The sequence below is a fragment of the Saimiri boliviensis genome, chromosome 2 (genome assembly GCF_048565385.1).
Source record: "Saimiri boliviensis isolate mSaiBol1 chromosome 2, mSaiBol1.pri, whole genome shotgun sequence".
NCBI lineage: Eukaryota > Metazoa > Chordata > Mammalia > Primates > Cebidae > Saimiri > Saimiri boliviensis.
Genome location: NC_133450.1, coordinates 222580326 through 222592584, shown reverse-complemented (window position 1 = coordinate 222592584; position 12259 = coordinate 222580326). Strand labels below are relative to the sequence as shown.

The window sequence follows — 12259 nt, the reverse complement described above, 5'->3', positions numbered from 1 at the left end:
CTCTCCCCATCAGAAGACAGGTCAGCCAGGATCCCCCCCAACCCCCCGCCCCCCGCCATCCCCCGGGTGTTCCAGGAAGTAGGCAGGCAGGAGTCAGGGCCCAGGGTCAAGCTTCAGGACACAGAGCCAAGATCCTGGAAGAGAAGTAGAGGTTTTCACTTATGTCAGTGTAGATTCTTTTGTTTATCAGGGAGAGAAATCCAAACCAAATTAGCTTAATTCAGTTCAATTTAACAAACTGTGGTTGTGGCTATACGGCAGGCACAATACTGGAGCCGGTGGTTCATGGGTGATTCAAGAGTCTTGCCCCAGGGCACAGATGTTAGGCAATAAGGATAATAAGTTAGATAATGTGAGGCCAGGCACAGTGGCTCACGCCCGTAACCCCAGCACTTTGAGAGGCCAAGGCAGGTGGATCACCTGAGGTCAGGAGTTTCAGACCAGCCTGGCCAACATGGAGAAACCCCGTCTCTACTAAAAATACAAAATTAGGCCAGGCACAGCGGCTCATGCCTGTAACCCCCAGCACTTTGGAGGTAGGAGAATTGCTTGAAACTGGGAGGTAGAGGTTGCATTTAGATGGGATTGGGCCACCGCACTCCAGCCTGGGCAACAAGAGCAAAACTCCATCTTTCAAAAGCACAGAAACAAAAAAACAAATAAACCCCCACAAAAATTAGCTGGGTGTGGTGGTGCACGCCTGCAGTCCCCCAGCTACTCAGGAGACTGAGGCAGGAGAATCACTTAAATCCAGGAGATGGAGGTTGTGCCAGAGCAAGGCTCCGCCTCAAAAAAAAAAAAAAATCGATGTTGTGTTATTGGGTGATACTCGCTATGGAAAGAAAAGTAGAGGCAGAGAAGTGGCCTCAGGAGTGGGAAGGGCGGGACAGACTTCAGAACAGATGAACAGATAAGGTGGCCAAGACGCCTGATGGAGAAGCTAAGATTCAAACCACGATTTGAAGGAAATGGCATGTCAGCCACGTGGAGGCCTGGGGGCAAATTCTAGGCAGAGGGATCCGCCACAGCAAGGGGTCCAAGTGCCTGCCAGGGGTCGAGACCAGCACGGAGAGCAGCATGGCTGGGCTTAGTGAGTGGGGGGAGGGGGCGCGGAAGAAAAGAGACGTTCCAAGAGAAATGGGGACAACCAGGACAGGACCATAGGCCATGGTCCAGAGGTTGGCTTTTATTCTGAGCCAGATGGGAGCCACTGCAGTATCTGCTGAAAAGGAAGGAAGTGATTTGACTGATTTTTTTTTTTTTTTAAACGAAAAAGAAAAATCTTAGATTTCTAGGCTGGGCTGAGTCAGAGGCTGGGGCCTCATTCTCTCCTGCTGGATACGGGCTGCCTTCACGTGGGAAAGGGGCATGGCTGCACACAGCTTCAGATTTACCCCGCCCCGTAGCCCAGCGAGATCCTAGAACCTAGAGGGATCTCCCTATCATGTTAGAATAGAAACTCCTGGGAAAATTGCCTGATTAGCCCCTAGTGGGGCCAGATAGCAGGAACTTTGTGATTGGCTGGCCTGGGTCACATGGCTATGACTACCAAAAGGATGGGGTGCTCCTCTTGGCAAAAGCCATAAGAATCATTGTTAGGAGGCGGGCGCTGTGGCTCACGCCTGTAATCCCAGCACTTTGGGAGGCTGAGGCGGGCGGATCACCTGAGGTTAAGAGTTTGAGACCAGCCTGCCCAATATGGTGAAACCCTGTCTTGAAACAAACAAACAAACAAACAAAAAAAGAATCAGTGTCAAAAGGAGTACAGTCCCTGGAAAAAAAAGTTATGATTTCCCAGAAGGTCGGAGGAAGAGGTGAGCTGGCAGACAAAAACAACAGTCCATTGACTTCACGCTGGCTGATTGTGACATCAGAGGAAGCTTAGAGAGAGGAGCCTCACTGAGTTGCTCATCCTAAGGGAAGTCCAGGGGTTTTTGGCTGGGGGGTTGGGGGGAAGAGGGTTCACTGCAGAGCCATGGAAAGCACTCTCGGATGTAGGTTTGCACAGCGCTGTGTCTGCAGACCACACACCACATTTCGCAAATACAACTATCTTAATGAGGGCTGGAGCTGCAGCCATGACTATGGTGCAAGTCTGAGTCACTTCAGCTACATTTAAAAAAAAATCACCGTGAGCAGGCACGATGGCTCACACCTGTAATCCCAGCACTTTGGGAGGCTGAGGCAGGCCTGACCAGCCTCACCAACATGGAGAAACCCCATCTCTACTAAAAATTAGCCAGATGTGGTGACGAACGCCTGGAATCCCAGCTACTCTGGAGGCTGAGGCAGGAGAATCGCTTGAACCTGGGAGGCGGAGGTTGCAATGAGCGGAGATCATGTCACTGCACTCCAGCCTAGGCAACCAGAGTGAAACTCCATCTCCAAAAAAAAAAAAAAAAAAAAAAAATCACCGTGCATTTATTTCCCCGTCACTGGCTACAGAAAGCCTAGCAATGCTCCCAAAAGTCAGGAACTAGCAGCGAGGCAGGGCCATTTCCTCCTCTCTCTAAGCCTCCTCTGATGTTAGGGACAATCAGCCAGCGTAAAGAGCTTGGTTTCTGATCCTCAGGAAATGCCAAGAAGGGCTCTGGACTAAGCCACAGGATGGCTTTTGACAGGGCAGTGCCTCTGCTCAGGGTTGTAGAATGGGGATAGGAAGAACTTTCACTTTCGTGTGTCAAAGAAAATATAATAAAGTAAAAAGGTTTGAAGATATAGCTCAGTGACTTTTTTTTTTTTTTGAGATGGAGTCTTGCTCTGTCGCCGAGGCTGGAGTGCAGTGGTGCGGTCCTGGCTCACTGCAACCTCCACTTCCTGGGTTCAAGCGATTCTCCTGCCTTAGCCTCCTGAATTGCTGGGATTATGGGCGCACCATGCCTGGCTAATTTTTATATTTTTGGTAGAGACAAGGTTTTACTGTGTTGGCCAGGCTGGTCTCAAACTCCTGACCTCAAGTGATCCGCCTGTATTGGTCTCACAATGTGCTGGGATTACAGGCGTGAGCCATCGGGTCCAGTCCATCTCAGTGACTTTTGACATATGTATCCACTTGGGTAATGACCAGCCAGGACAAGATGTAAAATGTTTCCAGGGGCTTCTCTTATCCTCACTGGTATGGGTACACTGCTGTGGGTCCTGTGGGCCTCAGGACCAGGCCACAGTGAGTGTCCCCCAGCCCCCAGCCCTGTACACACGCCATTCCTGTCCTCCACCCTCTGCAGGCAGGGGACACCAAGCCCATCTCACAGGCAAAGAAATGGAAGCTCCGAGAGAAGTGACACCACCATCACCGTGACCCCAAAAACCACAACAGCAGCCCTTGGCCAAGGGCAGATTCCTGGAACGTCTTGGCCAAATATCAGAGATTGTGCCCTCCTTGGCAGGCCCTGGCTTAGCAGGTTCATTTCAGTAGACAGTGAGGAAAAGATTCCTACCTTGAGGTCATGCCCATCAGTAATAGTTCCCCTACAGAGTCTCTCTTATTTCCTTTTTTCATTTTTTGAGATGGGACAGAGTTTCCCTCTTGTTGCCCAGACTGGAGTGCAATGGGGTGATCTCAGCTCACCGCAACCTCCGCCTGCCAGATTCAAGCGATTCTCCTACCTCTGCCTCCTGAGTAGCTGGGATTACAGGCATGTGCCACCATGCCCCGGTAATTTTGTATTTTTAGTAGAGATGGGGTTTCTTCACGTTGATCGGGCTGGTCTCGAACTCCCAGCCTCAAGTGATTCACCTGCCTTGGCCTCCCAAAGTGATGGGATTACAGACATAAGCCACAGTGCCTGGCCAAGTCTCTGATTTTTGGCTCAAGGAGCAAGAGCTGATCGTCTGCTCTTTGCCCCACGCTGGTTTTCCCAGCCTCTGCTTTCTATCTTGTTATTTCAGAAGACCAAGCAGGGAAGAGCCAGGGAGGCCCTAGTCCAGGGAGGATTACCAAAGGGCCCCTCTTGGGCTGTGTCTGGTCCATGATTCTGGGGGTGGTGCAGCCACCCCAACTTCATAACTGAACTTTTTGACAAGGAAGGTAGCTACCTGCAGGGGTTTCCTCGGGCTGGGGGCGAGAGAGGCAGATGTCTTCCTTCTTCGACAGAAATATCAGCAAGAAACGGGCTTGCACAGCTCCTCTGACATACAACAGAGATAAAACGTGTCTCAGGACATCTCGTACATTCCATGTCCCGTCCCTGATGGTATGGTGACCTATCATTTATCTTGTGGGATTGGGACAGCCTGGCCTGGCAGTTCCCCACGCTTTAGAACCATGGGAGCCAGTTTATCAAGCACATCTTTTGTTCGGATGAAGGACTGCTTGGCACACAGCAAATGGGCCAGGAGCCACCCCCACCTGGCTCCCACCCGCTTCCCCCAGCAGCAAGGGCAGGGTTTTCTGTGACTCTTTCTTCTGACAACCTTGCTAGGGAGGGATCATTATTCCCTTTGAGCAGGAGGAACCTGAAGCTCAGAGGCTGATACTGAACGGAGGGCTACCTGCGTGCCAGGGGCTTCATGATTATGACTATGATATGATTATGATAATGATAGACAAGACTCCTTTTAGCTCCCGCAACTGTGGTGGTTAGTCACTTAGGGTCAGCTACATTTTACAGCTGAGGAAACTAGTTCAGAGGGGGAAAACTGTCTGCCTAAGGCCACAGAGCCGTAGCTGAGGGCTGGCTTTGGGATTCGAAGCCGGCTAAATCTGGCTCTGGTTAATCTTTCCTTTGATCTCTGGGGCTTTGGGGCATAGGTTGGACTGACACAGTTGTCCCTCTGAGCAGGTGTGGTCCCTAAGCACCCAGTCAAGCCCAAGAGTGCAGCAGGCACGGGAGACTGGCTTTTCCCCTTCCCTTTTGCCCTGCTCCCCCAGCGTACGTCTCAGCAAAGCCAAAGCGTTGGCAAAAATAAATGAGCAAGAACCGTGTACAAGATCCCTGCCCGTGTAGAGGTCCTGCCCAGAACCTGGGGAAGGGGCACAATGCAGCAAGGTGAGGATTTTTTTGAGATGGAGCCTTGCTCTGTCGCCCGGGCTGGAGTACAGTGTCATGATCTCGGCTTCCTACAACCTCCATCTCCCAGGTTGAAGCGATTCTCCCGCCTCAGCCTCCTGAGTAGCTGGGATTACAGGTGTCTGCCACCACGTCTGGCTAATTTTTGCATTTTTAATAGAGAGGGGGTTTCTCCATGTTGGCCAGGCTGGTCTGGAACTTCTGATCTCAGGTGATCCACTCCCCTTGGCCTCTCAAAGTGCTGGGATTACAGGGGTGAGCCAACATGCCTGGCCACGGTGAGGATTTTGAGGTGAGGGATTTAAAGAGTCTTAGGACACAAACCATTGGTGCTGCTTTCTTTTTTGAGACAGGGTCTTGCTCTGTCACCCAGGCTAGAGTGCAGTGGAGAGATCATGGCTCACTGCAGCCTCAGCCTTCCAGATTCAGGTGATCCTCCCATTTCAGCCTCCAGAGTAGCTGGGACTACAGGCCAGCACCACCATGCCCAGCTAATTTTTAAATTTGTTTATAGAGATGGAGTCTCCCTATGTTGCCCAGGATGGTCTCAAGCTCCTGAGTACAAGCAATCTGCCCACCTTGGCCTCCCAAAACGCTAGGACGACAGATGTGAGCCACCACACCTGGTCCATTGAGGATTTCTATCAAAGAGTCGAGGGGTCTTTCGGGGAGATCTTGTGATGAAGAATCAAACCGTTTGCCTGGGGAAAGAGTCCCAGAAAAGTCAAGTGACGGTCAGGAAGTCAGTGGAGCCATGTGCTGGTGCCCCCTCCCTGCTATAGCAAATCGCCACAGACTTAATGGCTTGGAACAACACAGCTTCATTCTCTGTGTTGGTCTGTCATCCAGGCTAGAGTGCGGTGGGGAAATCCTCTGGCAGATGAAGCCTGAAGTGGACCTCACAGAGTTAAAATCGAAGTGTGGGCAGGGCTGCATTCTGTCTGGAGGCTCTGGAGAGAGTTCATTTCGTCCTCTTTTCCAGTTTCTTTTCTTTTTTTGAGACGGAATCTCACTCTGTCGCCAGGCTGGAGTACAGTGGCACGATCTCGGCTCACTGCAACCTCCGCCTCCCGGGTTCAAGCGATTCTCCTGCCTCAGCCTCCTGAGTAGCTGGGACTACAGGTGCTCACCACCACACCCGGCTAATTTTTGTATTTTTAGTAGAGATGGGGTTTCATCATGTTGGCCAGGATGGTCTTGATTTCCTGACCTCGTGATCCACCCGCTTCGGCCCTCAAAGTGCTGGGATTACAGGCGTGAGTCACTGAGCCCGGCCCCCTTTTCCAGTTTCTAGAGGCCACTGGTATTTCTTGGGCCATGATCTTCATTTTCAAGGCCAGCAGGGTAGCATCTCTCCTGTCTGACTCCTGCACTGTCCTTTCATCGCCTCTCTTAATTCTGTGTCTGTTTTTACATATTTTCTCTAATTCTACTGCCTCCCTCGTGGAAGGGCCCCTCTGATTATACTGGGCTCACCCAGATAAAGTAGGATCATCTCTCCCATCTCAAGATCCTTACTAAATACCGTCCAAAAAGTCCCTTTTGCCACAGAAAGTCACAGTCATGGGTTCGAGGGATTGGCACGTGGATGTTGATGGGGATGGAGGGGGTTCTTCAGCCTGCCATAGATGGCAAAGTCATGTCCCTGCAGATGTGGCTGCAGCTCCAGTGTCCAGGCTGAATGAGGGGCGCGTGGCGTGGTTCTCATGCCTGCCACCTACCCTGACCCTGCGGGAGGTGAGCAGGAAGCAGTGATACTCACCGTGTGCGGAGGTCCCCTAGAAGGCAGGCACCACCACACGCTCCCATACTACAGACAAGGAAGCAGCTTTGAAACAGATTTGGAAGTGATGATTTGCCAGGGAGGAGGGCTCCAGAGCCCGGGACTGGGTCCGGGACACACCGGGGCTCTCTACTTCTTGGAGCTCCAGGGACTGCTTTTGTTTCTTTTCACAGAAGGGGGCCCTGCGACGGCTGTCGTGGGGCGGGGCTTTGGCCGTGCTGGCTGCAAAAGGCTCTCCGCCCACTTTGCTTTCCCCACAGGCGGCCGAGCTGATCACACCCACAGTTGAACTGCGCTGGCCAGAGATGCCTGCCCACAGCCTGGCGATGAGCAGCCCGGCCCTCCCGGCCTTCCTGCTTTGCAGCACGCTGCTGGTCATCAAGATGTATGTGGTGGCCATCATCACGGGCCAAGTGAGGCTGCGGAAGAAGGTACGTGCCACCCTGGGGGCCCTGGCCAGGTCGTCCTTGCTTCCCTCGATGCCCTGCCAGGAAAGCCCTGGGATCGGAAACATGGCCAAGGTGTGTGCAGTGCTTGGAGCTGGGTACCTCTTCTAGCCCCCCGGGTGCCTCCCTGCCAGCCCCGTGGGTCAGCAAGGCCTGCACCTTCTCCTCTCTGGCTCAAAAGCACGTACTTACTCACTTGCCGTGCCACCAGGCTGAGTTCTTGGCCCGGGGAGAGCCGGCGAGTGTCTCTGAGAGAAGCAGGTTCCGGAGGGTGGAGTGTGGGAGCGTGACAGCACAAAGCCTGGTGGCTTCCCGGCACGGGAGATCTGATATCTGGGTGGAGTGGGAACCGGCAAAACAAGAGTCCAAGAAACATTTAAGTGGAAATTCCCAACTCCCGGCAGATGTCACTGACAAACCCACTGCAGCCTCCCAAGGCCAGCTCTCGGCCGGGCACCATCGGGGTGTTCAGGGAGGAATTTCCCCACTAATCCGAGCCCCTGAACCAAAACAACAATAAGGAGTCCCAGAGCTGGACCCGGCCCCTTGTTTAAAAAAAAAAGTTCCAGCGGCGTCTGCCGCACTGGATGGTGAGTCTGAAAAGTCACAGGCTGAGCCCGTCGGCTGTCCTGGTGGCAGAATGCAGAAAGGGCCCGGGCACCTGTTGCTTCCTCCCCGGGTGTTTTACTAGAGCAATGATTTCCTGGAACTGCCTCTGTCTTCCACTGTGTCCAGTTCAAAGGTGAGATGAGGCTGGCTCTGGCACCGCATGCGGGTGGATCCTGGGGAATGAGGATCTTGGCTGAGAGCCAGGCTCAGGTCCTGCTGCAGGTACAGGCAGGATTAAAGGCAGGGCAGCTGCCCAAGTGATAGGATGCCTGGAGGCCACGGCACGCCGATGGCTTCTGAATTCTCCCTGCCTTGGCTGGTCCTGGGCTGTGGGATCTGGGCATCAAGCAGAACAGCTGCATTCACTCACTGAATCCTTCCCAGAGGATGAACGTGGCCCGGAGCTGAGCATGAGATCCTCACCACAGCCCTGGGGAGCCGGGGAGGCACCGTGGTCATCTCGTCTTCTAGGAGAGGAGCTGGGGCTCAGAGAGGAGACATCACTTGTGAAGCTCACACAGCTGGGTCTGAAATCTAGTGTCCAGCTTCGGAGCCCACATCCTGTCTTGGAGGCTGGGGTTCCTTTTTTGTTTTTTTGTTTTTTTTGAGACAGAGTCTCACTCTGTTATCCAGTCTGGAGTGCTGTGGTGAGATCTCAGCTCAGTGCAACCTCCGCCTCCCGGGTTCAAGTAATTCTCCTGCCTCAGCCTCCCAAGTAGCTGGGATTTCAGGTGTGCAACACCATACCAAGCTAATTTTTGTATTTTTAGTAAGAGACAGGGTTTCACTATATTGGCCAGGCTGGTCTCAAACTCCTGACCTTGTGATCCGCCCATCTTGGCCTCCCAAAGTGCTAGGATTACAGGCTTGAGTCACTGTGCCAGGCCCCTTAAAAAAAATACATATATATATATATATATATATATATATATATATATATATATAATTTATTTATTTTAGAGACAGGGTCTTGCTCAGTGTCCCAGGCTGGAGTACAGTCGTGCCATCATAGCTCACTGTAGCCTCAACTTCTCGGGCTCAGGTGATCTTCCCACTTTAGCCTCCCAGGTAACTGGGACTATAGGTGTGCGTCACCATGCCCGGCTAATTTTTTATTTTTATTTTTGGTAGAGGTGGGGTTTTGCCAGGTTGCAGGCCTGTCTCGAATTCCTGGGCTCAAGTGATCCTCCCATTTTGGCCTCTCAGAGGGCTGGCATTACAGGTGTGAGCCACTGCACCCAGCCACAATTTCCATTTTTTTTTTTTTTTTTTTTTTTTGAGACGGAGTCTCGATTCTGTTGCATAGGCTGGAGTGCAATGGCGCAATCTTGGCTCACTGCAACTTCCCCCTCCCGGGTTCAAGCGATTCTCCTTCCTTAGCTTCCTGAGTAGCTAGGATTACAGGCGTGTGCCACCACACCAGGCTAATTTTTGCATTTTTAGTAGAGAGAGTTTTGCCATGTTGGCCAGGCTGGTCTCGAACTCCTGACCTCAGGTGATCCACCCACCTTGGCCTCCCAAAGTGCTAGGATTATAGGCGTGAATTGCCGTGCCTGGCCGATGATTTCCCTTTAACATGAATTCAGGGAGGGGAGGAAGCAAGCCTGTCCCAGGGCCTTTCTGCCTGATTGGTAGGGACACCACGGAAGGAAACCCCCGCTCCTTGGGCTGACCCTGAGGTGTTCCTCATGACAACGTGGTCCCCTCTCTGCTCTGGGCACTCAGTGTCATCCGGGAAGGACTTGGTGGAGGTGACAGTTGCACACCCTGGCTTCTCCGCCCACCTGGGGACCTGGGCAAGTCTGGGAGCTCAGGGTCCTCATCTATAAATGGGGTCATGACAGGAGTGCCAGGAGAATGCAAAGCCTCACCAATGTTTCTTCTTAAGACTTTTAAGTGCTGGGCACAGTGGCTCACTCCTGTAATCCCAGCACTTTGGGAGGCCAAGGTGGGTGGATCACGAGATCAGGAGTTCAAGACCAGCCTGGCCAATGTGGTGAAACCTCGTCTCTACTAAAAATACCAAAATTAGCTGGACATGGTGGTGCCTTCCTGTAATCCCAGCTAGCTGGGAGGCTGAGGCAAGAGAATTTGCTTGAACCTGGACCCAGGAGGTGGAGATTGCAGCGAGTGGAGATTGCACCACTGTACTGCAGCCTGGGCTACAGAGCGAGACTCTGTCTAAAAAAAAAAAAAAAAAAAAAAAAAAGACTTCCAGGCCGGGTGTGGTAGCTCACACCTGTAATTCCAGTACTTTGGGAAGCCGAGGCAGCTAGATCACTAAGTCAGGAGTTCAAGACCAGCCTGGCCAAGATGGTGGAACCCCATCTCTACTAAAAACACAAAAAATTAGCCGGGCGTGGTAATGCGCGACTGTAACTCGGGAGACAGACCAGACAGACAGAGAATTGCTTGAACCTGTAGGTGGAGGTTGCAGTGAACCAAGATTGTGCCAGTGCACTCCAGCCTGGGCGACAGAAGGAGACTCCCTCTCAAAAAAAAAAAAAAAAAAAAGACTTATAAGTAACTGAAATTAACATGGGTACAGCAGCCTCAGGTCACTTTCAAGGGAGCACGATCAAAGGCTTGCCTCCTCCCTAGCTCGGCCTGTGACCCGGAGGCCTCCTGGTTTGCGCCGCAGCTGGCTCTGGCCTGGTTGACTGGTATTCAAGTTCTATCTGCAGAGGGACCAACCCCATGGGCAGTAGACTCCTAAGGCAGTTATTTTGTGATGGTCATTTCAGTGTGGAGCTGAAGCAGGAGCGGTCGCAAGAAACAGACCTCTGGAACACCGAACTGGGAAGGAAGGGATGATTTATTTGGCCGGGAGCAAGGTGGCATAGTTGCCTAACAGCCAAGCTCGTCTATCAGAGAAAACTTCTGCCTTTAAACAGGCTCACGACTCTAGATATGACATGTGAAAGGGCCTTGGATTTACAGTTTTAGAAAGTACGTGTGAGGGGGTCCTGATCGATGAAGTACCCGTGGGGGTTTGACAAGACCAAATGGGAACAATAGAGGGCATTTTTCCATATCACCTCCACCTTTCGGATCGCCTGAGATTTTAACGGTGGGGGGCACTTAATCTTTAACCTCCAGGCCACTGACCTCATGCCTGCTATGTCTCAACTTTTACTTTCTCCTTCTTTGTCTCAAAAGTCTGTGAGGGGTTTCTTTCCTCAGAGCAAGTCCTCAGAAGCCTACTCTTTGAGTTAGGCAGTCAACCCTGGCTTGTGTCTTCTTTTTGAAATAAGGACTTTGTTTTAACTGGGCCTTAGGATGGCCCTATTCCATGTTCTGGTAAAGGCAGAAATGCAGGCCAGGAGCCAGACTTCCAACAGGGGAAAGAGTGGATCCTACACACTGCAGACAAAAGCCCCTTTTTTGAGATGGAGTCTTGCTCTTGTTGCCCAGGCTGGAGTACAGTGGCGCGATCTCGGCCCACCCAAACCTCCACCTCCCGGGTTCAAGTGATTCTCTTGCCTCAGCCTCCTAAGTAGCTGGGATTATAGGCATGTGACACCATACCTGGCTAATTTTGTATTTTTTTTTTCTTTTTTCTTTTTTTAAAGATGGGGTTTCACCATGTTGGTCAGGCTGGTCTTGAACTCCCAACCTCAGGTGATCCGCCCGCCTTGGCCTCCAAAGTGCTTGGATTACAGGCGTGAGCCACTGTGCCCAGCCTAATTTTGTATTTTTATTAGAGACGGGGTTTCTCCATGGTCTTGAACTCCTGACCTCAAGTGATCCACCTGCCTCAGCCTCCCAAAGGGCTGGGAGTACAGGCGTGAGCCACTGTGCCGGGTTGTGTTGAGGCCCTTTGAAAGGTATCACAGATCCACGGAGGAGGCCATGGGTGTTGGTGATTCACTGATTTAAGGGCCATCAGAGAGGAATTTTGGGTGTGAAGGTCCCAATCTCACAAATCTGAGCTGCGTTCTCCTCCGGGGTGGGCAGGGCAGGCCCACCAGGGAGTATAAACCAGCCCTTGGGGGACAGTCATGAGTCAGAAGCACAGCGTTTGCCATCAGCTGAACAATTTAGAAAAGCTGCTACTGAAATTCAGGCCCTACTGTGGGGTTGGTGGGGTCTGGCTTTGCCTGGACGCCAGCAGGGAACATTGAAACAGGAGCCATGGACCTCCGATGATCTCAGTGTGACCTTAAGTCTTTGCTTTCCAGTGAAAGTGACAATTCACTGAGCACCTCCTTGTGCTGGGCCTCATCCTGAAGCAGGAGCAGCCTTGGGAAACGGACCTCTTGAACACCAAACTGGGAAGAAAGGGGTGATTTATTTGTCTGGGAGCAAGGTGGCATAGCTGCCTAACAGCCAAGCTCATCTAACAAAGGAAATCTCTGCCTTTATAAGGGCTCACAACTCTAGATATTACACGGGAAAGGGTCTTGAGTTTA

General features: G+C 52.0%; 1 protein-coding gene across 1 annotated transcript in view; it reads left to right on the top strand.

Moving 5' to 3' along the window:
• Nucleotides 1-12259, top strand: part of PTGES (prostaglandin E synthase) — a 40263-nt gene that overhangs the window by 15862 nt on the left and 12142 nt on the right. The window contains exon 2 of the mRNA XM_003940011.3: nt 7053-7223. Within this exon, the coding sequence (XP_003940060.1) occupies nt 7098-7223 (126 nt within the window). The 5' untranslated portion in view covers nt 7053-7097. The remainder of the gene's footprint in view (nt 1-7052; nt 7224-12259) is intronic.